At 42.9% G+C, this 27,839-nt stretch overlaps 1 protein-coding gene across 2 annotated transcripts; it reads right to left on the reverse strand.

The window, feature by feature from the left end:
- Positions 1 to 334: 334 nt before the first annotated feature.
- On the reverse strand, positions 335 to 27,775 carry MIA3 (MIA SH3 domain ER export factor 3). 2 transcript variants are annotated; one of them, XM_014252868.2, is made up of 29 exons: positions 27,616 to 27,775; positions 26,827 to 26,960; positions 21,470 to 21,556; positions 16,970 to 19,883; positions 15,760 to 16,044; positions 14,088 to 14,149; positions 12,790 to 12,921; positions 11,494 to 11,515; positions 9,419 to 9,507; positions 9,190 to 9,267; positions 8,962 to 9,072; positions 8,078 to 8,149; positions 7,767 to 7,871; positions 6,870 to 6,992; positions 6,650 to 6,767; positions 5,944 to 5,999; positions 5,775 to 5,865; positions 5,534 to 5,672; positions 3,857 to 3,958; positions 3,696 to 3,756; positions 3,540 to 3,575; positions 3,381 to 3,448; positions 3,020 to 3,117; positions 2,772 to 2,903; positions 2,501 to 2,569; positions 2,292 to 2,368; positions 2,070 to 2,150; positions 1,305 to 1,464; positions 335 to 1,023 (listed from the first exon to the last, which is right to left on the reverse strand). In XM_014252868.2, the coding sequence occupies exons 1-29, from the start codon at positions 27,773 to 27,775 to the stop codon at positions 764 to 766; spliced, it is 5,922 nt and encodes a 1,973-aa protein (XP_014108343.2). In that variant the 3' UTR covers positions 335 to 763. The 2 variants fall into 2 exon arrangements, with proteins under 2 accessions (XP_014108343.2, XP_005523470.2); XM_005523413.3 differs by lacking the exon at positions 2,070 to 2,150.
- Between the last annotated feature and the right edge of the window lie 64 nt (positions 27,776 to 27,839).

Below are 27,839 nucleotides of genomic sequence, written 5' to 3' on the forward strand. Positions count from 1 at the left end.
AAGTCCATATTGTGTCAGAGTAGATCAGCGTGAGGGTAACACGGTCGTTACCCTGCAGCAGCATTAATCTGGCCTCGATTCAATTCTCATTCTCAGAACTGTAGCGTTCTCTGTCACATTACTGAACCAATGTCCTTTCTGAACAAAACATGGCACTGAAACAAGGCCTTCGGGGTTTAGCAAAAGGAATTTTGCTTTTTATTATAACTTTCCTTTGAATACAGTGTCATTTGTGCTTCTGATCTCTGACCAGACATTTTTTTTAAAAAACCCCAGAACATCAGAGTCCTCAAGTAAACCCCTGGCCTACAGTAACTGCAGCTCAATGATGTGATGGAGAAGGCAGGTTTGATATCATTTTACTTAAAAAATTATTTCCACAGGAAATGATTTGATTTACATTTTTAACGAAATTAGTTCATTTGCCAACTGGTTACAAAGGCTACATTGAATTAAAACTCTCCACACAGGTACTTCCTTCCTATTGCACTTTTAGAGTAGGTTCAAGTCCATCACAGAAAGGTTCTTGCAGCCCAAGTGGATGGATGAGTTTGTGATCATAAATGCACATAAGATGTCTGTAGCAACTGGATAAAAATTAATCCTGCAAAAGCTGAGATATACTGAAATGAGACTGATGTCTTCAAACCAAGAGCCAATTCCTAGAGTTGTGCACATGGGAGCTGGGTCTGTGGAGCCGGCCGGGTGCTGCAGGCAGGGATCCTGCGCTGGGGCTGTGCGTAGTCCTTGGGGCCGGCTGCCCTCAGTCCCTGGGTGCCGGCGGAGGCAAGTCTCTGTTGGGAGAAGGAGCATAGTCCCTGGAAGCCTGCGGGGGTAGCCGAGGGCCTGGAGGATAATCCCTGGGGCCAGGAGGGCCGAGGGGGCGGAAGGGAGGATGCCCACGTGCGTAGCCTCTGGGATCGGGGGGAGGCGGGAGTGGGACAGGAGGCAAATCTCTCATTCCTAAACGTGGACCAGGTAAGAAATCTCTTCCAGCCGGAGGTGGCAAGGGAGCACCACAACCTAAAAGGAAAGGAAGTTGTGGAGTTAAATGAAATCTTGCTTTAACCTAAAGCCCATTAATTGTATTCTAGGGACTTTTGGCTGCTGGTTTCCATTTTAGAGTAAACAAGGAAAAATACCTTGGCATTAAGGAGGCTTGAAAAAACCCAGCCCGTCCAAGCTTACTGGGCCAGCTAAAGCCCATGAAGCATGAGGAAGCTGTGTGCTAAGGAAAAGCAGATCTGGGTTCTGCAATCGGGCTCCAAGAAGTGAAGTGTCAGCACAGAGCACTGCAGCCGTACCTTGGGGCCCAGGGAGAGGCCGAGGCCCGAAGTGCCCCCGCAGAGGAGGTGGTGGCGGTCCTGGCGGTCCGTAGCGAATGGGCGGTGGAGGCCCCATCACTGGGGAGCTCATCAAAGGTGCACCAGGGAAAGGAGAGGGGCCTTTGGCACCAGCGTTACCCTGGGAAAGATGACGTTACGCTTCACTGAGTTACTGCAGCAGACAAGCACTGAGTGCTGAACAAACCAACTGTTTCCCAGAGGAAAACAGGTACAAGGTGGGGGGTGGGGAAAGAAAGAAAGAAAAATAACCCAAACACACTCCAAACCACATTAACCAGGCAGAAAACAGGACAGCTACTGCACCAGCATCATCCCTTCTCCCAGAACACTGCTGGCGCTACCCAGGAGTGAGTGGTCAGTGAGATAAGCTCGTTTAGATGAAGTTGTACTAAAGAAAAGTTCAAGACCTGTTGAGGTGTCCTTGGTGGACACCCCTTTGATTTACACATGGAATTGTGCTTAAACACCACAATTAAGTCAGGTGCTTAGGATTATTGTTGTAGTCACTCCGAAGTGTTTGCCCACAGTCCTTAACAAGAAACATATAATTTCCTCAATCCCACAAAAACCAGACAGCAACTGATCCATCATTAAAGAAGCCTTTTGAGACAGAGGGATGAGCCCTTGATTAGTTCCACAGAGCAGTTATTCAGCACTTCAGAACACCAAGCCTGTTACTCCTCTCCATCAAAGCATCACCATGTCCAGCCTCTGAATACTCACTGCAGCTGGCTCCATGGAGAAAGGTGAATCTGTAGTTACATTGGGGGCTTCAGAGTCTTTGGGAGAGGGTTGCTTTTGGGGCTTTTTTGGACAGCAAAATAGTGACAGGATACAGACAAGACAGAACATGATACAGTTAAAGAAGCAGGAGGAAGTACATGTATTGGTACAGGTATCATGTATTGGAAAGGGTTCCTGAAGGTTGGGGCATTCTCAACTCACCAATCCATCCATTGCTGTGGAAGGGGAGGAGGTTCTTGGCTCACTGCTGATCAGGGATGCCACAGCAGGCCCAATATCTAAAAAGAGAGCCATGAATAAATGTCCTACCATGCCTAGGGCAGGGAAGGTTAGGTAGAGGTTTCAAATTGCCTCTTTGAAGTGAAAGAGTAATGAGTAAGTTGCAGTTGGTTGCAGACCACACAACATACCAGGAACAGACATCCTTCCAGGCAGCTCTGGAGGCCTTCGTGGGGCAGGGGGGCCATCCACCATTGCACCTTAAGGGAAACAAGAACCCCAGAGACCCTAAATAACACAAACCTGAGCTATTTCTATTAATAAAACCCTACCACAAACCACCCAGTGTATTAATAGAGCAGGTATCAATATCAACATTCCTAGAACCAATATCTACGTTAGTGTTTCTGGGTTTGTAGCTTAAGAGGGAGTTGTCAAAAAAGGGGATTTTTCACTGCTTACCAAATTCACCCCTCACGCCTTCTCTTCGAGGAGCAGAGAGGGGCCGGGCAGGGACATCAATCATCTGTGTGGGGGATGGATTTCCTCCACTCACAGGTGATGGGCCAGAAGAGCCATCTCTGCTTAAGGGGCCTGTGCCAAAGAATTAAAACCACTCGATTTACTTTTCTACAATTTAGCACAGCCCTATGTTTTTATGATGTACTGACTCCAAGACCAAAGGTTTAGGGAGAACCAGCAGCATTTACCTCGTCGTGGTGGGATCTGGCGGTCAGGTCTGCCTGGAGTTGGCTTTACAATGACTGGTCTTTGAAGCACAATGATTTTTTGGTTTACTTCTATTAATCTGATTTTAAAAAATAAAAAATAAAGGTCTTTTATTATGATTCAAGAAATACATGTGAGTTGTATCTATTAGAATGTAACAAGGCAAACTGCATTGTAAAATATTACAGCTTTCACTAAGAACTGTTATTTTAACCATCAAAACAGTTTAACAGTAGTTAAAATTAGCAACTTAAAAATGCATTGCACATTCTGAGCTTTTTCTCCCCCAAGGAACTCCCAGCATGTTCAAAGAGCAGTAGAGAGGGTCTGTTCTGTACTTACTTCTGTCTCAGGTTGGCTGCTTCTCTTTTTTCTTCAGCCAGAGCTCTCTCGGCCGAGCGGGCAATGAGCTGGTAGGGAAAATTTTGTCAACTGCATTAATGGCACCAATGTGACATCAAATACAAACTGTTGACATCAGAAAGGGATGAACATTCTTACCCAGTTGTCATGTGCCTTTTTCTCATGAGCAGCAATCTGAGAAGGAAATAAACCATTTAGTTTTTATCCAACTACCAGGATTTCCCATAATGCACCTCAGAGCACTGGAATGATGCAGCAAAAGATGACACAATAACCAGGAAGCAAGAAGTTTACCTGATTTTTGTAAGATCTCTCTGTTTTCTGCAATTCTTCTTCCATATCTTGGATCCTTTGCCTGTGCAAAAGGAAAAAAAAGAAAAAGGAGAGATGTTTGAATAAATTTTTCTCAGTGCTGAAATAAAAGGAAAATCATAATCTTCAGAAATTCAAGTTACTTGTAAACTTTCACTTCCTCAATGGCCAGCACAGCTTTTTCATCTGCAGCACACAATTTCTGCTCCTTCTCCTGACGCTCATACTCTTCCTGGGTTAGTTTTCTGCATAGGGAAAAAAAATGCACCATACAGTCCAGCATTCTACATCTATTACAATTCAAAATCAAGGTACTCCCCTGCCAATGACAGCAATATCAAAATCTATAATAATGTGTGAGATCACAGAGAGAAAAAAGAGGTTTTTTAGAATGAGAGACAGAAATCCTGTCTCTTGAAACCAACAGACAAACCCTTTGTGTATAAAGCCTTAAAATTACAGAGTTGACTAGAAAGTTCTGTCAGCTTCTGAAGATCTGTCAGAATCTACCAACTGCAGACAGTTCATTCCTTCAGATCCTGTGGTTTTCCCAGCAATGCCACAGATTGCAATCCAGATTTACAAAGGTACAAACAAGGAAATCCACTGGACTGACACCAACCACGGGAAATGAAGAAATGAATGTGTGGTGAGAAGAGGAAAGTTTAGGGCCCAGGTGACAAACACATTCAATAGTTATTAATCATGTGGGAAGCTTTTTCCAAGTATTCTAAATACCAATTCAGTATATCAATTTCCACAGTCTTTTTATAACCTCATCGTTCATTATTTTTTTGATTTTTCATATTTTTATGGAAGTATTTAAGAGGTCTATAGTGTGTTTAACTTAAAGGAGCTATCCCACAGAACTGGAACCATTTAACTAATAGCCAATTAACTATTGCTCATAGCCAGTTCCAACAAAATCCACTTCCTTGGCTAAAAGTCAAAGCAGTTTTCCAGAAAATAAAAATTTCAAGGAGTTCTTCACTCTAATCAAGAAGTACTAACAGGCAGTGTAATCTCCTGTATGTTTTGTGAGGAACAGAAATTCTTCACACAGGTCAAGATGAAGTTTTCCCTGAAGGGTGGGCTACCCTCCATGGAAGTTACAAGGTCAGGCAGTTTTACTACAGCCTCATTTCCAACCCTGTGCTTGCTCCAACCCTGTGCTTCCCCCAACCAACACACTTACACCTTAGGAACTTCAACTGCTTCTCCATCACAATTTCAGCTTTTCTACAGAATTTAGCTGAGAATGTGCCTGAATCCTATCCTCAAATTTCCCCCTCAAAACAGAGATGGTATTACAGACATTTCAGTAAGTAAATAAATGGATGAGGAATAAACACAGAGCAGATCCTCACCACTGGCAATTAATTCCTTTCAGCTGCCATCACCAACTCATCCTTCTTTTAGCCCTTTGAGAATGCAAGAAGCTCACAAGGCTGAAATACTAAAGTTTCTACATTATGAGAATTAGACTCACTGAACAGAAGTCAGAGTAACAGAAACAAATCTTAACAGCACCTATGTTCTCCTTGACATTTCTCATGATGTAACAGAGCAACCACAGAATTTGCAGATCAAGCCCTCTCCAGAAGTTTAAAAGTAGAAGGCAATATGGTGTATGCACACTGACAGTCTTTTTAGAGTCTCTGCAATGGTGGCAAAAGTAAAGAAAGGATACCAGCTTCAGCTGTATTGAAAGACTAGCCATCACTCATTCCAACCACAACTTCCAAGTTCTTTGATCCTTCTGAGCGAAAAGCATTTGGACAGTGCCCATGATACAACAGACAGAGTAAGAAAAGGCTTACTTCTGGAGTGCCATCTCCTTCTGCTGGTACAGTTCACCAAGTATCTCCACCTTCTGCTGAAGAGTTTTGCATTCATTTTCCAGTTGCGTTTTGGCTGACTGCAGTGAAGAGGAATCATGTTCCAATGTTTTTATCTTCTCTGTTGGAGAAGCAGTTGCAGTAAGAACCATTATGGCCACTTACACGCTCTGTTTCTTCTTAAGCCACCAACAGCACTAAGCAGTTATTTTGCTAAACCTACCTTCCAGCTCGTGTCTTGCTGTTACTTCATCATTCAGTTTGGATTGCAGAAGATTTCTGTCTTCTTCAACGATAGATAACATCGTTTTGACCTGAAAAGAGGAGCAGAGTTTAAGATCATAGGCATAGCAGTAATGTGACTGCATTTATTAGATACTTGTGCAACATACCCTGGAGACATCCATCATCTGCTTAATCTGAGCCTTCATCTTCTCACTCTCAATATCTAAAAGAGAAAAATATCTTTGTTTTCCCTGTTTTAATCATGAACAAGTCCGTGGACAACTGTTATAAGTAACACTCCCTACACTTTAATCCCTGCATCCTTACATGGTCAAAAAAAACCCCCAAAAATTAAGAAGTGGGAATTTCCAGCCCACACAGACTATAGGTAGGAAAAAAAAAAAAAAAAAAAAAAAAGGGATTTCAAAACCAGAGATGCAGGAAATACATGTGCAACATCACAAATGACAAACTGCCTGAATAGCTTTGAAAACATCTATTTTGGTCTTTCAGATTTAAAAAATATGATTACCTAAATTAGTTATTTATCTGGAGGCAAGCAGAAAGCTCATTAAAAATTCATATAAAAAATAAATGCACCAGAACAACAAAGCTGAGACTCTCAGCCTTTGGAATGCTCTTAATTAGCAACCTTTATACACACTCTTTACAGCCGTGTCACTACACCCATGGTTTACCTAAAAGGTAATCTAAAAGCAATTATTGACCTTGTAGCCAGTTCCTCCCTTCAGTTAGGGATATTTTGCGTTTGATGATTCAGGCTGGCAGCTCTGTATGCATGGATTCCCCCTGATCCCTCTTTAACATGCCACAAGCACAGCACCACATGATCCTCAGGTAGGATGACTGTACCTGGCAGCTCTCCATTGGCCAGATCATCTCCTGGGCTCCACTCATGCCCTCTGTCATCCTTCTTGGCCTCTGAATCCATGTCCAGCTGCTTCAGCTGCATAATGCAATTGGTTAAAACCTAGTAAAGAAATCAAAGGTTCAATTGCCCTGCATTTTGTGAAATATGACAGAGTATTTTATGATGCATAATATTGAAAGCAAGCTGGTTAAGAGAACCTACTTCAATTTCATTTTCTTTGTAGGCAAGTGTCTCTTCTATGTCCTTCTGAGATTTCTGATACAGCTGAATCTGCTCACGGAGCTCAGAATGCCTCTCACTCCAACCTTCAGCTTCTTTTAGCAGCTGTATGAAGCACCAAGGCAAGATGATTACTTGTTGTGTTTTTAGGATACGGTGTATGTAATTAAGTCTATTTTACTGCCAGCTCTGGTGATAACTGATCACCATGGGTCACAGATAAAGGGTAAACTTCAGTTATCAGTGTCATTGCTGCTCCATTGGCAGAAGTGGATACCGGGAAACTTTCTGCAGTTTATTATTAGGTGGCTTTAAAAATTTGTCATTTTCTCAGCTAACATCCTGACATCAAACTGCTCACACACCTCAAAATATGAGGAATTAATTGCAGTGCAGAGGTAATCAAAACACATTCCTTAAAAAGTCCCATACTTTACATATGAGGAAAGAAAACAGATATTTACAATTATTTGGAAAATAACTGTCCCAACATTCCAGGGCTAAAACTCCCCCCCATTATCTTTGCTTTCTGAAATACTTTCTGGCAATTGTTCACCATTACTCCTTGAGCCCTGATCCCAAGTGGCAATCTCTCCATCATGCCTTGACTACTACCTCAGCACAGACTTCCTATGACTTTGCTGACAAAAACTGCAAAATAAACTGGCAAAGCCTTCATACCAGAGATGTGCCTCAGCTGCACAAACAGCCTGTGCAAGCAGGCACAAAGCATTTAAATTTTATCATGGTAATAGAAAACACAGAATTTTGCCATGTTAAAGAAACAGAGACATGCTGAAGCTACACCCAAAAAAGTTAGGAATAAAGGCTGGATATTTTGTTTGAAAGACCAGGTTGCCTGGCCTGGGCATAACTTACCTGTTCCTTGCTCTTTTTCAGTCTAGCATTCTCTTCCTGCACATGATGGAGCTCAGATTTCACCTTTTCTTCACTCAGTTTAGCTTCATTAAGGGCTATCTGCACCTACACATGAGACAAAAAGGAACGAGAAGACAAAGTCAAACTATAGTGGAGCGACAGCTACAAAAAACCTAGTTAAATGGAAAAGAAAAAGGTACATATGCACAAACAACCTGCAACCTGCCAAGCCAGCATTTTCTATTTCATAGATAAGAATTTTCCTGGTACAAAAGCTTATGACTGTTGAGGGGGTGTAAATAATGCTTTACCTCTGAAAGCTCTGCAGAATGCATAGTGATAGCTTCCTGCAGCTTCTCCAAGGACTTCTGGGTTTCAGAGAGCTAAGAAAAAGATGAGCAGTGACTTAGTGTTATCCTGGCACAAACCTCAGCCTGAGTAATTATTTAACCTGTGTCTTCTGGCAGCATAAAAGCTAAGTCAAAACATCAACAAGCTTCCATTTCAAGCATCCATTTGCTGGCAGCAACATAGCAGTACCTTATCAACAAGGCAAGGACTACAAACATTCAGCACATTCAAATCTACTTCTACCCTTGACTCCGCCTGTCTGTGGCCAGGAAGTTCCCTGTACATCTGTGCAGTCCACAGTGAGAGGAACTGCTATCATTAGCAGCAACCTTTGAGCAAAACAAGGCCAAAGAGCTTGTTGATACAGAAAAATCAGGCTTTAAAAAGAAGAAACAGAAAACAAATATGTTTGGCCAACAAGAAAGAGGGGCAGCTCAGAGATCTTCACATTTATTGTAGAACTAAATGCTGCTCTGAGTACAAGAAAATGTCTCTTCCCAACCTGAAACCTTCAGCTTCTATTGCCTAAGAAATTCCTGGCTCCATCTGGGAAGTATTAGACTAGCCCATGACTTGAATGCATCTGTTTGTGTGTGAAAGCACATAACCACATCAAGATCTTAAAAAAGAAACAACCCTACAAAGCCCCCTAAAAAAAACCCAAAAAAATAAATCAACAGACTAATCCTTTGATCTTGGGATAAACCTAAAATTTCATTTAATCTCCCTTTTTGAGGGGGCTCACCTTGTTTGTTCTACCTCTATCTAAGCCATCAGGTCATGACCAGCTTTTAGGGCACATCAAGCTAAGGACAATATAAGACACAAATGTAATTGTTCTAACCTTGTTTTGTTTCTTCTCATTCTTTTTTCTCTCTGTTTCAAGCATGGTGTGCAGATTTTTCACTTTGTTATCTAGCTGCTGATTTGCTTCTTCCAATTCTTTGACAGTGTCCTTAAAAAAAACATGTAAAAAATGTAAAAAAAAAAAAAAAATGTAAAACCAACCTAAAGCAAACTATTTTTATTTGTGTTGCTGCTTTCAGTACAGAGACAGTTAACTTTCTCTTACCTTAAGCCCTGCAGTTTCATCTGAGAGAATGTCTTTTTGTTCTTGGGCCACTTTCACAGATTCCTTTGCTTCCTTTATCTAAGCACAGAAACAACCACACAGAACTGAGGAAATTGTCAACATAATATTCAATACAAATAGAAAATAAAAATATATTAGATATTGCATTGACTGTGTCATTAAAGCAATAACAGATAATTAGGAAACAAAGGACAACTTAGAACAATACCTTTTGATCATACTCTGACAACTTTTCTAAGATTTCTGTCTTTTCTTGAAGAAGATTTTTAATCTTTTCAGCAAGTTGTTTTTCAGTCACTAGGAAGAAAAAGAAAGCTTACAGCAACTGTACTTCATATACTGCGGAAAATAAATCAGCTATTGTTACTACAACTTCAAGGAACATTTTCAGGTAATAACTAAGGTATAAATCAGGAGGGTGTTAATTCCTTGGCAGTCAGCCCTTTCTGCATCTCCAGCTTTCACTTAAAGTAAGGATTGAAAACAAGACCATAAAGCTGACACAAAGCTCCTGCATCCACTTCACAGAACCCAGAGCAGAGTGAGATGCTGGCTACACACAGCTGAGGTGTGTTCAGGGGAAGACTTGACAGTGCAGTCTCAGACACTCAGGGACATGCCTTCCCTAACAACCACACTTCTCCTCTATTGAAGCTGGATGTTTCATCAGCAAAGGTAAGAGGATGAAAGCTCTAAAAGATCTACTGGGAACAGAACAAGAGACAGTCAGTTGGGAGACAGCAGCAGTAGTCTTAAGGACCTGATCTGCTTAGACCACAAAAGGGCTGTGACCAAGCAGCAGCCTTCAGGCATGCATTTGCTTCTCACCCTAAACAAGGCACCAAGCAACCCTTAGGATTCAATGAAAATTGTTAACATACTTCAATTATCTTATTACAAATCATTTTAAAACCACACAGTTGTTGTTTTTAAAATCCTAAGCCACCTTGGTCTGAGTGCCCCAAGCGCCATTTTCCTCACAGCAAATCCTGCAGCACAACAAGGAGCACTGGTTGTTCCAACTGCATCCCACGGAGTGCAATGGCAATTGCTACTCCTCCTTTCCCTCCCACACGAGGGCTCCTGGGACAGTGTATCCTAGGCCCTTCCCACTCTGGGCAGAGGAGAGACAGCAAGTGGCTGCCAAGGTTCAAGATAGCCCTCAGCAGTTTAAAGGAAGCAGCAATCCCTGCATTAGCTTGGCCTCCCAATTTTACTACTGTGATTAAGCAAGGATAGTAGATTTTTATCCTTGGGACTCCAAATGTAAGCTATGTTTTAAAGCATTTTTGTTACTGTTAATATTCCTCTATTTTGGACAAAGATTTTAATAGCAATGTGGCCTGCATCATGCTTGAAGAATACCTACTTGTTCTGATCTTTACTAAGTAGTTTCTATACAACATCAAAAAGAAGATTATTTGGGCGGTGGAATTAAATCCATGTTCCTTGGTTTTTTTTAGGGGTGACTGCTAAGTAATTTCTGCACCACCAATACCAATAGTCTTCCCGCACTACAGAAACCACCTCAGAGATCACAGACGGGCTTTTTTCAGCTCATTAATTCTGCATTAACTGTGTAGAAGGAAACTTCAGTATAACCATAATGAAACTAGAGAGGAATGACTGGTAAGTAAAATGTGAGGGGGGAAAAGATAGACTGCATATGAAGACAATTCTTCCATATTTGAATTTTCTATTCAGTTATGAATTCTAGCAATCACCCTACTTTGGATTTATTTTTTTTTTCCATTCGGTACACTTTAATTTTATAAACCTGAAGCTGGAGAAAAACCCTTGTAAAAAGTGATGTGCTAGCCACAGGAATACCTGCATATTTAGATCTACATTTAGAGTGTCTCTTTGCAACTGCACAGCAGCCAGTTTCAGGTTCCCTTCAACTGAAAAAACAAAAGGAACCAGCTCCCGCTTTCTGAGAGAAACAGCAAGCAAAGGCAGACCCACTGCTGGTCAGAAAACCAAAACTCTGCCCCATGAACCAGTGATTCACATTTATGTTGAACAAAATTAATCTTTTCCTTGCCCTTTATTTTACAGGTGCAAGCTGCAGTTTCTCCTGATCAAAGCATTATCGAAGGCAAAATTTAAACCCTCAGATTCAACTAAGTATCATCTACTGGCCAAGCTTGCACTGTAACCTTGGACTGAGCACTCTCTGTGAAAGGGAGTGAAGATGAATACTCGGTCCTCTGAAACAGTATAAATCTTCAAAACTTTTAGTGCCTAAGCATCAACAACACTGAAAGGTAAAGAGAAACTTACCTTGATAAATTCTACTCTTTACCTATGGAAGAGGACAAACAAAAAGATTAGCAATAAAAAGTGATAAGTGAAAAATGTTATTAATATTCCCTATGGAAAAAAAGTGACCACTTCCATGCTGGTTAAAGCAGCATATGGAAAACACATCTATCACTGCCAATGAGTGTTGAGTAACACTACAAATGAGCTTAAGCTGTTTTCTAAGAAAAGCTCCCAGGCTAAAGCCCTGTCCCAGAGCCTCAGTAAACGCCTGTTTACTCACTCACTAAAGGGATACTAGTAACTGCCCACAGCTAATTTGCACAGAAAATGAAGCCATTTTGTATCAAACCACAGCCACAAACTTGCAAACACAAAAAACCCCTTTGTAAACACAAAAAACCCCTTGCATCCCAGTTCTGTGCCCTCTAAAGCAGTATGTTTACATGACAGGTGCTTGTTTCGAAACTAACACCATAAAAGAAGACTTTCTGAAGCTTTTTTTATCTTGTTCTATTAACACTGGTTTTTGCATTTGAAACTGATCTGGCGTATTCAATATCAAAACTAAGCAAGGGAAAAAAAACTATCAATATTGTTAGAGAAAACATGTAGTTTTAGTTTATTTTTGTCAGGCAAATATGAAGTATTCCATAAATTTCCAGAGAAATATCGGGACTAAACTGGACAGCTATAAAATAAATTTGCCTATTTGATTTTCATCTCTCAGCTCCCAAGGAAAAGCACTGTTATAGTTGAGAGCTGGTGATAGACTTTTTGTTGCACATAAAATTATCCATGTAGGAATAGGAAGAAATGGAAAAGGCTCTTCAATGAGAATTAATATCATGTTTTTAGTTTTCTAAATGAAGTACCTGCAAGCAGCTGGACAACACAAAGTGGGGAGGATTAACTGTTTGTTTCGGATATAGCCAGCAACAGGCTCAAGCACATGGAAGGCTTCTCATTTCAAAGATATGCTGACCCTTTCCTCAGCCTTCTTTATTTACAGCATACTCCTCTAGTTTGTTTTCGAAATTGCCTCTTACTAAGCAATCTTCAGTGACCAGCTTATAGAAAATGCTTCTTAGCACTGCAACTTACTTTAGATATTCAGCCCAGCATTTAGCTCCTATTAATGTTCTAAACAGAGAAAGTAAAAACACAAAAGACTACATCTCCCATTAATGTTCTAAACAGAGAAAGTAAAAACACAAAAGACTACATATCGCTTTGATGCCAGTAATGCTGAAACCATACAAAGGACCACTTAGTTTGTGAAACATCAGCAGGCTTGCAAACATGAAGTATACTCACTGAAAGGCAGGTTCTCCAGAAAAATATAGCAAGCGTGACAATTCCCACTAAGGCAGTTATAATAACAGGCTCCCATGGAAGTCCATGGAAATCAGGCCCAGGACGCATTTCCTCAGGCAGCGTGGCAACCAACTGCAAACCGACAGCAGTGACAGCTATGAGTGTGTTTTCATTAAATAGTGGGGTAAAACAAGCAGTCTGACAGGTGCCTTTATTCCTCCCATAAAACCAGAGAACCATCCAGAGGTTTCTTGCAGTTTTTCTGCAAACTGCAAACCGAAAATGAAGAAAACCACAGAGTCAGCCTGGTGCTGACATTTCAATGCAAAACTCCCAAGTACCAGGAGGACACCTGACAGTGGCAGTCTGCTGGTAAAGAAGAGTCACACCAAAATGAGTACACACTGACGCGTACAATTTGTATTACATAGCACTGGTAGTTATTTGACCTGTTTCCAAATAACGCTATAAGGATGGAAAACTATAGAAAAAAATAAACCCAAACAGTTTTACATCTGGGTGTTTGTGCCAATCCAGTGCAAATGGCTCAGATCTGCTCCCAGCTGTTGCCCCTGTCAGAGGGTCATATGCTATGAGTCTCCTCCTCTACCTGGAGGTCAGAGAGCACCTGGGGAAGGTGCGAATGCCTGGTACAAGTTATGGGGCTGATAGTGACATGACATGGCGCTCAGGGAACAAACTGTGTGAGCCACACGGGAGCCGCTGCATTCTCCCTTACTTTGCTCCTACTTACCCTCTCTCTCCCTACCTTCTCCACAGCCGGCAGTGAGGGGACGGAAAGGAGGGCGCACACCTGCCCCTGCACAGCCCGGCCGGGGGGCGAGCTCTCCCCGCCATCCGGGGAGGCCGGCAGCGGTCCCCGACGCCAGCGGCCGCCTCCGCTCCCGCGGGATTGCCCCACACTGCGGGCCGGGGGCGCGGAACGCCAGCCCCCCTCACGGCGGGGGGTGCGCCGGGGTGACCCCCTGAGGGACCCGCCTCGCTCGGGGGAGGTGTGTCACCGCCCGGCTCGGGCCGCCGGAGCCCCTCCGCCGCTCCTCACGGCCGGCCCGCCCGCCCGCCGTCGTTTCCCTGCCATCACCTGCAGCAGCCTCCGCCGCGCCGAGGGCTCCTCCACCGGCCACCCACTGCCGCCCGCGGGATCCATGGCGGCCCGGGAGCGCCAGGCACACGTCAGCCCTCCCTCCCTCCCTCCCTCGGGGCCCGCCCGCCGCGCGCCGCCCCTCGCGGCCTCCCCGCCCCCGCCCGCGTCACACGGCGCGCGCCGCGCCACTCACCCGCCGCTGCAGCTCCCGCGCCTCGCCCAGGGCCGCCCGCCAGGCGGCGCCAGCACCGGCACCTGCGGGCGAGAGGGGGCGGCGTCACCTCACGGAGCGCCCTCACCGAGCCGCCTCTGCCGCCGCGCTGCCGCCGTGCTCCGGGGCACTGGGGAGAGCGGCAGGAAGCCCTCGGGAAGTGCGCTGGTATTCCACAGGCGGCGTTAGGAGGGGTCCCGCAGGAAGGGACGCGGCTGTGCGGTGGCACGGTGCCGAGCCTGCCTCAGAGCACACCCAGGTCCTCCAGCCGTGAATCAGAACAGCACACACTCTTCAGTTCCTAACCGCGAATCCCTCCGATTAGTTCCCAGCACTATTCATAGAACCACTATTCTAAGAAGGGCCCACAAGGACTGTCAAGTCCAACTCCTGGCCCTGCACAGGACATCCCCAAGAATGACACTATGTCAAACACTCTGGAACTCTGTCAGTACTAAGTATGGCAAAAGCTTTAAACCATCTTCAGCTCTACCCTAGCCTGAATACTGCTCTCTCATCTTGCTGCTTCTGCTGCCACACATCCAGGCCAGCAGATTCCACAGCCACCTGCCCAGCCTTGGTTGTCACACCAAGGAACATCAGCTGTGGCCAGACTTTCTACCATCATCCACCCTGTTACTTCCCAACACTTCTACCAGCCTTCCTAAGAATTCCTGGCAAGCAGCATTCAACCACCTTTAAGAAAGGAATGGAAGATGGTCTGAAATACAGCTGAACATCTGACTACATAAACAGTAAGTTACCCACTAGCCATTCAAAATTCCTTAGTTTTCCTGGCATTCAACCTAGAGTTTCCTTCAGAACTTAGAAGTTGCTCCAAAGTGCTTGGCCCTGGAGATGGTACAGCACCTCAGGAGTGCTCAAAAGCTAACAAAGATGTGCCTGATTTTTTTCCTAAATACTCAGTAGAGACAGAATTATTAAGCATAATCAGAAGTGAAGGCAGAACAGCAAAGCTGAGAGTAGCACTGGGAACACAGTCAAAGATTGTTTCATGCTAAAACAGAGCTGGGAAAGATGACAGTAACAGGATCCCTCCTTGGCATAATGGTGAGACAGCACTCTAGCTCCAGAGGGACAAGGCCTCAGCCAGAGGGAGCCAAACATTTCTCCTACTCCAACGCACAGAGAAATGATTGAGCTGCCTGAGGGGGAAGCTACACACCACCTTCCCTGGAAAGTAATATGGCCCACAGACATGGGCTAAAAAGAGCAAGAAGAAAGGCACACAATTCTATGGGCAATCCTGTCTATAGAAGGTGAACTTTAGGCTGTCAATCCCTGCAAAGAGGCAGAAACCTGGGCTGATGGTATGCCTCCAGGGATTTTTCTCTCTTTCTCCACTACCATCCTGAGACACAGTCCACTAGCCCAAGCACAGAACTCTAACTCTGATACAAGAGCACCTTCCTTTTTCCTACATTGCAAAACCATAGTAGAAAAATTGCTGTGCTAAGCTAGCGATACAGTACTGCCACTAGAGGGACTGTCACGGATCAGGGAAAGCCATGAGAATTACAGCAACATAAAATGAAAGTACCACTGAAAACTCGTGCTATTTGCCTAAAAATATATTAAACCATGCACGTCTTCAAGAGCAAAACAACAAAATAAGCCAATTCCAAATGGTTACCTTCAGCAATGTGTTCGCTGGCACCGTCTCCTGAATCAACTGACCCAAAGGACGTATCTTCCAGGAGTGGTCCTCTTTCACCATCATACCCTTCTTCAACTTCTCCACTATCTGAGAAGTTGGCCTCTTCATGCTCAGGTGGAACATTGACAGCCCTCTCCTCCTCAATAGGCTTCTCTGGCCTCTTATCTTCAATGAGCTGCTGAAATTCCTCCTGGCTGCCCTCATCAATGATATTTGGGTTTCTGGTGGAAACACTGTCATATTCAGCCACTTTTGTACCATCTGTGACAGACAAGGAGATATGAAATAAGCACTGACCTAATGTGTATTTCTTACAGCTACCTTCAGTGAAATGCTGCATGTAACAAAGCTTTTGTGACACTTTTTTAGTATTTCAGCTTGTGTATTTTTTCAGTATATTCCAAATCAACTTCCACTAACATGTAATTAAATGTCTGTATGAAATTCATGAATGATATCAACCACTGACCTTGTAGCAAAATATTGCAAGGTGAAATATTTGCATAATTCATGACCTTATCAGAAATCACATACTTAACATGTACTACTGTAAGAGGAGCCTGGCTAAAAGCATATCTTAACATCTTGCATGCTAATCAGAAAACCCAGCAAGTTTGCAAAAGACTCTACCTCTGGTTCTTGCCCAATTAAAAGATCTGCTTGCTCAGTATTTCTACTTACTCTTTCATGAACATGGGCAAAAATATGATTATAAAGAGACCCTAGATTTTAGGTGCCTGGATTTAGTACCTGGACTTTGCATTAATCACCAAATCTTTCACAATCAGGTGATAATTAGTTCAGAAAAAAAAGACTGCTCTGAACCCTCCAGAAAATTCAGCACATTAGTATATGTGGATCCCTGTTTCTTAAGGAGGTACAGACTTGTCCTGAGTGGCTTCTTAACAACCATATCCATGCATGGATCTCACTTATCTTACACAGAACTTGGTCCATGAGAACAGGTGTGCTGAACTCAATATCTTCCCTTAGGATTTGTCCCTGGGCCACTCTCATCACAATGCTAAAAACATGCATTAAAAATAAGCAAAATCCCAGGTTATTGAACAAGGCCTCTTTCAATTCTACTCTCTCACCCTCTTCCTAAAGTTTCTCTGTGTTAGTGTTGCTTGGGACAGGATTTTACTTCAATTTAATCTACTTATTAACTAGTTTAACATCCTACCTTGAATGTGCAGCTGGTCATCTTCCTGTTCTGGAGCAGAAGCAAGTGGGACACTCTCACCAGCAGATGAATATTTACTCCTTAATGAATATATTAATTCTTGAATATCATCCATAAGTGCACTCTCCTCATCATACAAATCCATCTCCTTCACCACCTCCTCCTTATTTTCTGCCACCCTGGAATCCAAAACTTTTCCTACAACATCCATAATGTTAGATTCTGAAAACTCCAGTATCTCATCCAGAGCTTTCTCTATATCTTCATTATTCTGGCTCGCCATCTGAGCAAGCTCCATCTCCACCTTCATGTCGTGGAACATCGCTTCAATCTTAACCACGTGTTGGAGCCCAAGGTACTTCTGTAGGCGCATCACGCGCTTTTCATCAAGGAAATCTCTCATTATTGAGAGCTGCTTCACAGACTCACTGAAGCCTGTTACAGTGTCACTGCTGGCTTCTGAGCTGTCAGCCGGGCTGGGGACATGGGCAGATTGCTGGTCACTTCTTGTTTGCTCTAAATTTTGCACCTCTTTTAAGTCTTTCTGTGAAATGCTCTCTGGGAGATGATCTTTGCTTTGGTCAAAGTCATTGCTGTCTTCTGTGTGAGGAGATTGGAAATTATGTTCTTCCACAGCTGATGGTTCCTCAGGTTCAGAAGACTCCTCATCAGCTTCCATGACATGTTGCATCTCATCCAATTTAGCATTTTTTCTTCCTGATATGTACACTTCTTTGTTCCCAGTCTCACTTGCATTTTGCATGCTGATTGTTTTAGCCTCCTTAGGGAATGACTTCGTTTCTTCTCCTGTTTTGTAAGTAGGATTTGGGTTTCCTGAAACAGCTTCACTTCCTTCTAATTCAGGATTTGTATTTTCACCACCTATTGTATTACCCTGGACATTTGCAGTCTTGGCCTGTGACAGCTTTGCACTTGCTGCATTTTCATCTTCCAGAAGCTCATCATCTGCTTGTTTCAGGTCAGGGTCATCTTCAACATCTGGTTCTTCAGATTGCAATTCTGCTCTCTGTGTTGTTTCTTTAGCCAAATCTTTGCCAAGGTTTCTGTCTGATCCTGCATCCTCAGGATGAGCAGTTCCTTGCCAAGTAAGATTCTCTGTATTAGTGTTCTGCATGGTGCTTTCTGATTTTTCTTCAGGGGAACTTGTAACAGAGCTGTCTTTAAGCACTGGCATCTTGCCAAGATTTCTTGAAAGTTTTTCATTCACCTCTGCCTCTGAATACTCAGTCTCATTTTCCCATGGCCAAGGTTGCTCAACAACTCCACTATAGCTTGGGTCTCCTTCGCCTGCAGGGTTTTCTATTTCCAGTTCTTTGACAGAAGGGGCAGGATTTTTATTTTCAATTTTTCCTGCTTGTTTTAAATTTTCTTCATGTCTGAGAAGTTCTTTCTCCACAGCAGGCATTCCATGCTCCACTTTCTGTCTCAAGAGGTCAGTATCTCCTGGGTCACCTTGAGATGCATTTTTTACCTCTTCCACCAGTTTGGCTGGAGCATCAACTGGAGGCACGTTCTCAGCTTCCCCCATCTCCATTGTTTTCTCCCATGATCTTTTGCGCTTTAAATCACTTTCCAAGGACTTCTCCAAGACACTATCCTCAAACTGTTTCTCACTTTTCTCCATTGAAGCAAGTGGAACTCTTTCAGGACTTTTGTTGATATCATCATCAGATGGTTCTGAGGCATCTTCCTTGTTTTTAAGAAATGATTTGGACTCCAGAGCATTGCCTGGACTAGGCAAAGCATGAGGATCAGGCACAGCTGTACCTTTCACTGCTGCAGAATGTGACTCTGTTCCATCAGTGAACTGCTCTTCCAACTGTTCAGTTTTGTTGGCTTTTTCTTTTGAACCCAGATCATCTGTACCCACAGGTTCCTTTCTGAGGGGTTCTTTGGAAAGATCCTCAAGCTGAGTTGTTACTGGTGCTTCTCTTTTACTAATTAGCACCACCTCATCCTGTTTCTCTTTTGTTTGTTTAGATTCAGATCTGTCTACACTTACAATGTCGCCCAATTCCTTGCTCTTACTGAAAGCATCCTTAAGAATTAATGCATCTGAACCAGGTTCCTCCCCATTGTCTCTTTGGTTATTTAGCTTTGTAGCACCCTTTGCAGCTTCATCAGGTTCGTGATTTTGTGACTCAACGTCATAGTTTCCATCATCTTCTAAATCCACAGGGGATGTAATTTCATCCTCTGCCGTAAAAGACAGCAAAGGGATTTCTGCAGACTGATCTGCAAACTCTGGCTCCTCCTCTTCATTGTGAGGATTAATGCTCAAATCTTCACCTAAATCATCTTCCAGTGACGTAACAAGGCGAGTCACTTCATCATCTGATACAACAGCATCAGCAGTTGAGCCAAATTTTGTTTTTAAGTTCACAGAGGGCTCTCTGTTTAAAAGTGTATAGGCATTGACTTCTTCATTCTCTTGGTCAAGTTGGCTGTTTTCACCCTGAGGAATACTAGTGTTTTTGGTATTTTCACTTTCTAGCCCTTTTAATTTCCCATGTAGCATTCCTTTCAAGTGCTCATGTGCAATTTGGTCTCCCTGAGAGTTTTCTTTGTGACTATTGACACTGGAGTCTCCCCCAGTATTTTCAGTTCCTTCTGTAAGAGAATTGTCAACTTTGTCTGTCAAGGCAAGTTTTTCCTTTTCTTCTTTGGTGCTTTGCTCAAGATTGTCTGTCTCCAAAGCACCAAGGGACTTTCCTCTCTCAGTCTGTTCAGCCTCCTTATCCTTCTCAATTCCTTCAGCTGGTTTTGTCCCTGAATCACTCGATTCAGTTTCCCCTTCATTTGCTATTGTCTGTTGCAATGACTTCAGAAGTTCATCTACATTATAATTATCAAAGTCATCCCTTCCTCCATCAAAGCAAACAAAATCTGTTTCCTGAAATGAAAAGCAATGCAGTCAAAAAATATTTTCTTTATAACAGTGATGAGACCAAATACATTTACCTACTTAAATAGAGATGCAGCAGCGAAGTAAATTATATTAATCACACAGAATTAACCCTATAACCAAAACTCTTTTTGAAATCAGGGGAGGTTTTGCCCAAGGATTAATAAAAAAACTAAATAAAAAGATTTTGCAGGAACAAAGTGTAAGGCAGCAACGGAGCTGGCAGTATTACACTGCTCTCATCACCATATGTCCTGAGTGAAGAACAAGTCTATTGCTGAATGCCAGTGAACGGAAGAAAACAAATGTTGCTAAGCTTGTGTGTCACAACCGCTGTTAACTGGTGTCCCCTTAAAGGACCAAGTCCTCCAAGCAGGAGCTCTCTGTCATGCAATTTCTGAAAAATAAATAGAAGCAGTGCAAAACACTGAACACTGTTTCATAGAACCACAGAATGGCCTTGAGTTGAAAGGGATTTAAAGGTCATCTCATTCCAATCCACTGCCATGGGCAGGGACAACTTCCACTACAGCAGGTCGCTCAAAACTCCATCCAAATTGCCATTGAACACTCCAGGGATGGGGCATCCACAACTTTCCTGGGAAACTTCTGTCAGTGCCTCCAAAGAATTTCTTCCTAATATCTAATCTAAACCTGCTCTCTTTCAGTTTGAAGCCATTCCTCCTTGTCCTGTCACTACATGCTCTTATAAAAAGTCCCTCTCTGTCTTTCTTGTAGGCTCCCTTCACGTACTGGAAGGCTGCAATTAGGTCTCTCTGGAGCCTTCTCTTTTCCAGGGTAAACAATCCCACATTTCTCAGCCTTTCCTTGTAGGAAAGGTGCTCCAGCCTTCAAATCACCTTGGTGGTCTCCTCTGGACTCATTCCAAGAGGCTGTTGTCCTTCATGTGCTGGGGACCCCAGAGCTGATGCAGCACTGCAGGTGGGGTCTCACCAGCGCAGAGCAGAGGGACAGAATCCCCTCCCTTGCCCTGCTGGCCACAGTGCTTTGGATGCAGCCCAGGATTTGCTCGACTTTCTGTGCTGCAAGCACGCCTAAAGCTACAGCCTCAAAAGGCTTTACTGACACAACTCTGGAGTTGCTGCTATTGGTGCATGAAAGCCAGCCATGTGTGAAAGGGCTGCAGGACCAATTCTAGAATCAAAGGGCTAAGTGTACCCAGTTTTTGTTTGTTTCTGACAGTACTTTAAACTTGGAAAGTTTGGGAAAATAATCCATTTTGATTACACACCTGCAGGCCCACACACAAGACAGCTAACAGGATTTACAGGGCTCAATCCAGCTTTCTTTAGAAGAAAACCTTAACATTTGAGAAAAGAAAGGTCAATGCCCACATTTTGGGCTGATGCTTTCACACCCATGCACAAAAAGGGACGCACAAACATTCCACCCTGCCCACACACATGTGCACCTCTGCACATATGTAGCTGCTTACTAACAAAAAGTTACTAAAAATCACTAGTTTTCCCAATTCGTTCCTTGGGATTTTTACTGAATGCCGAGATAAGAAACAGTAAAACCCTAACTGAAAAAAAAGCCAGAACAAGACTTACATCTGTTGGTAATTCTAGCTCCTCATTGGAATAGTTATGATTTATTTCAAGTAAATCCTTTGGAAAATATCCAAAATCACTTCCAACCTGCAAAATAAAAGCCCAAACAAAACACAAACAAACAAAAAGCAGTAAAGAAGGTTTAGAAACAACATGGCTATGTCATAAATTGCAGACACCAGTAGCAATATATGTTGAACTCACTCTCAAGTATTCTAAATGAAGTTTAACACAGTGAATAAAAGACCAGTGATGCCTTGTTTATGCAAGAGTTTTCAGTGAGGTTTTATACTTAAATTTCAGTAGAGCCTTCTGAAGATGGTTTGACTCCTCATGTTTTAAAGCCTGACTTATAACAAGTTATTAGGAAAATAAAACCCAGGCCTTCTGGCTCTCGTGCTTTAACTGCTATTGTGCAGGTACCAGAGGCACCACACACACCTCAAGGATTTTCTCAAGTAGTAAGCAGAAGAGGATCTTTGACTAATAAGATTTACATCCATGTACAGTATCATAGCCCAAAATACTCTCTCTTTGTAACTTACGGGAAAAAAATTCTTAAAGCAGATTGTAGAGAAATGCAAAATTGTACTCAATGTACGAATCATTTAAAAACCTGTTTGGAAAATATACCTCCCTCTGCAAATGCACTGCTGCTCTTCAGTGCCTGACACAAGCCAAAATCAGTCACAGAATGGTGATTTTCAATGTGCTAAGGCAAGGCAAACAGTGGAAGACAAGAATCTCTCTTATCACTCACCAGATAAGATCTACACAGAGTAATGCTCTCACTTGAGAGTTCTGACAACAGCTGTCAAGAAGCCAATATTAATAGCATGCAATCACTACACTGATTAGATAATTTAGGTAATTAGATCCTGGTGGAAACACCTAGAAAGGTACAGAGTTCCTAGACAACCAAAATATCTGGGGAAAAAAATAAAGCTGGTCACTTCCTCAATCATTTGTTACAGAAGAAGGATGACAATTGCCAATTTTCTTGAAGAGTTTGTGTAGGGAGAACACTCAGTTAAAGTTCAAATTTAAAAAGAAACTGGGATTGGAACATTAAGGATACACAGATAAATTGTTACACTTATAGCACTGAAACAGGTTAACCTTGCCTGAAGCTTTCTGGATTTACAATGGTAAAAAAAAAAGAAGAAATCAGTATCTAGTAAATAATATGTACTAATAATTTTTGGAGGTGTTTGTTTTAATATGCAAGCAAAGTAAGCACCGATGCACTATAGGACTTCCTTTTTAAACTACTTATTCAGATCTTACCTTCCATAGTTGATATCTTTGAAGTTAGTTACACATGTATTAAGAAACCCCAAACTGTTCCCTCCCCACCTTTTGTAAATGCACATGTTCTCTTACTGAAAACAGACCATATATGCATGTTTATTATTGGGAATTATCAACGGGATTAGGAAATTCATTTAGACAAGTAAAATCAAAAGCTTGTCTTTGCATGGTACACTAGAGTTTAATTGTAAATTCTCTTATTTCTCTCTGCAAACTTCTAGCCCAGTTTTTAATGATCTTTCTGAAAACAAAAGTTGGAGCTTCAAAGTCTCCTTACAGACTAATCTTTGTGACAACCATTAGATTCAGGCATCACAATTTGAAACTCCTTTATTGCAAGCCAAGCTGCTGACCATACAAGTCTCTGCAGTGACACAGTTTGCCACTTCTCTGGTTTATAAGCCATATGGGATCTGCCTGCCCAAAATTTCATCTGCTTCTTTCCTTACAAGTCCTCTCTTGTAAGGGGGGAAAAATGCCTCATTGTGCAAATAAATGAAACATTCATTCTCTACAGACACAACAGAGGAAAGGCACTATCAATGCCAAGTGTATAAGGGAGAAATAGCCACTCTCCTCCCAGCTAAAAAGTTGTGTATGGACAAAACACATGGCTGTGCGTACAGCATCTGGCTCCCCTTGTGCCCATGTGTGACAGGCAGCTGCTGCAGATTCACTGACCAAGAAGCCTCACACCATCTATCAGAAAACAGAGAGCTGGGGAATATAATGTTTAAATCTTTTTAATTTTAAAGCCCAAATCCCTAAAGCACAGGCATCACAGGTAACTAAAACTTCAGAACACAAGGCAAAGAAGAGCTGGTTTGCACCTACTGAGCAGTGTTAAAAAAACACAGTATTACCCTAACCCTCTGGGTCCTCCAGAAATATTGTCTTTCTGTTCTACTTAATTTTATCCACCTTATCTTCTTTTTTACTAACCTATGTACAGGGTTTGAAAACAAACAAACAAAAACAAAACAAAAACCAGCAACACAAGTTACAATCTGCAGTCAAGTCCATTTCTTGTAACATGAGGCCAGAAATGGTTTCAACCTTGAATCAAAGGTATGAAGTTCACCCCTTTGCCATGAGATAAAATAACAATCTTAAAGTGTCTTTGAGAAAATGTTTTGTGAACAAGCAGCAGGTTTTACTTGGAATGATCTGAAGTACTTTTGGAGTTCTGGACCCTGCTAAAGTGAGGGCAGAGCACAGGATAAATGCACAGGAACTTTTAAAAGAACTTGATGGTGTAAGCAACACAAGATTTATGCTGAAGAGGAGACTGATTTACAGGAGGATACTGTGCAAAGGAAAACGAGGGTACCTGATATGCTCTGTCTTTTGGCCTTGGGGGAAATTAAAATCAAGCATATTCCTCCAATTGATGTATTAATTAAATTCATAATATAAAATTACCATTAAATAATGAAAATAAATTATTTTCCAAGCATTTGACTTCGCTTTACTATTGAGGTTTAGAGAGCTCTGCTAAAAACTACAGGACATATAATGCATAGAATATATATTATAGCTGGGTTCTAGAATTTTTTCACATGCAAAATACCCAGTGAACATAGTGTGTGCTCTGTGAGCAATTTATACCAGACTTTGTAAGCAAAGTATACCAGACTGACATCACAATATAAAGGAGCTATTTTGTCAAAATGCAACATGTTTGCTAGCACAGGGGAAAAAAAAAATCAACAATGGCTTGAAGAGGGTGAAGTGAATTAGAAAACCAAAGGCAAATAAAGCCCAGTCCCAACTGCTATCGATTTTTCAGCCCTGGTGAATGGCCCCTTTTCTTATCAGATCTGGCTCTTCAGGCCAGAAATACTATTGTATTTCTCATGGCTCCTTCAAATTGATTTTGGAATTAGCATCTGTATTTACAACTTGTTTGAGATAAGCCCCAAGTTGCTTTAGCTGAAGCTTCTCATACACATATTTCCCTGACCTCTGCTCACACCTGGCAATCAGAATTCCAGTTAGCCCTTGATTTCATAGCTTCTATTCTGCCCTAATAAATCCTTTCCCAAAAAAACCCAACAAACCTTTGGGGAATGGAAAAAGGCAGTAGGGTACATGGATGGGATCAAATGATGGACACAAAGCCCAAATGAAGTCACGCAATGAGATCCCAAAAGGACCATGGCAGAAGGTAACATGCCTTCCATTGGAATTCTTTTGATGGCAGACCTGACTGCGTAGCCTGGTTTTAATTAGCAAGCAGCAGCTTCCCCCTGGCTCCAAGACTTCCCACAGCAGGCACAACTGGCCTGCATAAATCAAGCTGCCCAGCCAAACCTGGCATAGGAAATCAGGCTGCCCAGCCAAACCTGACACAAGAAGTCACTGCACAGGAGAGAGACCCCAGTGCTATCTGTGAGTCAGGGACAGGGCAGATATGCCAGTGCCCTAGTCAAAATGCAAAGGAGGGCACCTCTGACCCTGCTGCAGCACTTCCAGTCTGGTTGTTGCAGTGTTATGATTAATGCAGCAGCAGTCAATCAAAGACAGATAAAAGAAATAAAGGTTATAGCCACCAACCAAAAGGAATCAGTCTGGCAGCACTGCCCTAAAAGGAGCACTGAAAGCCGTGTAACACAATTGAAAAATGACAACAAATGAAATGGAGCTTTGCAATTCTTTCCGACCTGCCAGCTGCAGCTTTTACTTGTTAAACTCAAAGCAAACATCCTTTTAGCTTAGAGACACACCTAACTGTTGCATGAGCCTATCAGTGAATAATTAAACTGAATATTAACTCAGCAATTACCTTAACCTGCTGTCTGATCTTGTTGCCTACATTATACCTTGTCAGAAAATGCAAAATTGGCCCCATGCTGCTGCTCTGTATCTCAAGAACTGGCAGCCCTGGAAACCTGTACCAGCTAATTACCCAGATTATTTATGGTACAGAACATGTCAGAAGGGAATTACCAGCATGACAGAATTATTAACTCTTCTTTAACCATGTGCTGCATTTTTTCTATTCACTTCTGTATCCTTCTAATTGGATTCAGCTCCTACTGAGAGCTTGGCTGTCCACACCCAGCCTGAAGTGGTTACAGAAAGTGATACATCCTGATTTTCACTAAACCACTGGCCCCACAGTAAACACCCCCGGTGTGGTTTCAAGCACCCTGGACCACTGTCAAAACTGTTTATCCTTTGTAGAAGACCAGAGTAAGAAGGTTGGAGTAAGCAATCTGGATGCTAAAAAGGATGTAGGGGAAATATGGTGAAGAAGCAACAGGGGCTAGGTCTAAGCAACCTCTGGATTGCCAACATTTTCAAGGAAACCCATAAAAATTGCTCTTCCTCCGCGGTACCTCAGTTCTGCCTCTGCCAGTCAAAAAAGGTGCTTATGAAAGTTGAGATGAGCTTTCTACGAAGTAACTGCGAGGATCGGGATGCTCCTTCCCCATTAGCAGAAGCCTCTCAGATTGTCTTGCTGACTCAGACAAGGCCACTGCTCTGCAAACTGCTACAGCACAGCTGATAGAGACAGACCTTTTAGAAATCAAATTTACCTTAATCCTTTCTAGTATTACTACTTATTTTTCCTCCAACTCTGCATGCAGCTTAGATAAAAAGGGGAAGAAGGCAGATGAATATTAGGACGAGAAACACAATTAAAACACGCACATGCAGTGATCTTTAGCAGGATTACAGAGTGCAGGATGAGACCACATCATGGGAAAACACAAGCACAAGCTTAAGCCACCCTAAGTGGGAAGGGAGGCTCAGTTTCCAGGTAGGCCTATGGCTACCACCACTGAAAGTGCTGCAATAGGAGGTTTTCAACACCAAGGCAGTTTTCTAACAGTTTTTAGACACATTAGTGTTGCCCAATTTTCACAGTATTCAGGTTTGATCAAACCTTATCCCATTTCCCATTTCCAGCTTCATGACAAAGCAGCATTCACTGTGTTATTTAGCCATGTTCAAAACTCCAAGCATTCTCTTACAAGGAAAAAGGAATGAAAATAGATTACCAAGAAGAACAAATAGAATAAATGCTTTACAGTACTTACGCTTCCAGCCCAAAGCTCAGTTGATTCTCCTATTAGTTTATAATATACATATACCGCTTCGCCCTTCTTAAAATTTACAAAGCGACAATCCGGACCTTTAAAATCCTGCATGGCCTTCCCTCGGCACATTAACACTGTTGAAAGAAAACAAAGAGAAGAGTATGACTTAAAAAAAATTTTACATGAAAAGTGTCTTTGCTAACTGGCAGTAAACAAGACCTCCTCGCATGCACCTCTTTGCTATTTTCCAGATTGGGTCAAGAGATAAGAACTAAATTGAAAGTATAACTAAGAAATTTCTAGTTATAATTAACACAAACAAACAAGCCAAGTTATAACTAAAAAGAAAAAAAAAAAAAAGCAAGTTATAGCTAAAAAAGAAAAGCAAGCATTCTAGTCAAGACAAGGGTTTGACAAAGCACTGGAGAGCTGTACTTCAGGGGTGCGCTAAAAAGGTAATTATTAATGTTAAATCAGAAAGATAACATCTGTGTCCCAGCGAATAGGTCCTGAAATTATCCCAGAGAACACCCAGAGAGCGGGTTTATCACGAGAGGGATTTGCAGGAGGGAGGAAAAAAAAAAAAAAAGCAGCCAAACACGGAGCTGCGGGGATCAGAAAACTTGGCCGAGAGGGACGGCGCGCGTGGGCGTTGCGTTCCCGTTTCCCCGATTCTCCCCAGTTCCCGTGCCAGAGCCGGCGGAAGGAGAGGGCTTTGGGAAGAACCTCCGGGAGGCGTCTTCGCCCACAACCCCCGTTGCCGGGGCCGTGCCCGCCGCCCCCACTCACTGCTGCACTCGAGGTCGGCGCAGCGCTTGCGCTCGGCGAAGCGGCGGCCCAGGTCGGGCCCGGCGGCGGCGGCGGCGCAGCGCGGGCCCGGCGGCGGCGGCGGCAGCAGCAGCAGCAGGGCGAGCAGCAGCCGGGGGTCCGGCGGCGCGGCTGCGGCCATGTCGGCGGGCGCCGGGGAGGGAGGGAGCCGGGCGGGGAAGGAGGGAGCAGACACGTCAGCAGCG

This window comes from Pseudopodoces humilis, chromosome 3 (assembly GCF_049639895.1).
Source record: "Pseudopodoces humilis isolate 2021_Gansu_Grassland_sample_001 chromosome 3, ASM4963989v1, whole genome shotgun sequence".
NCBI classification, from domain to species: domain Eukaryota; kingdom Metazoa; phylum Chordata; class Aves; order Passeriformes; family Paridae; genus Pseudopodoces; species Pseudopodoces humilis.

Coding starts and splice junctions, on each gene's coding strand:
- MIA3 (XM_014252868.2), bottom strand. CDS start 27,775: ATGGCCGCAGCCGCGCCGCCGGACCCCCGGCTGCTGCTCGCCCTGCTG. Junction 11,516..12,789: donor TCTGGAGAACCTGCCTTTCA/GTGAGTATACTT, acceptor CCTCTTCCATAG/GTAAAGAGTAGAATTTATCA. Junction 5,866..5,943: donor AGATGATGGATGTCTCCAGG/GTATGTTGCACA, acceptor TCCTCTTTTCAG/GTCAAAACGATGTTATCTAT.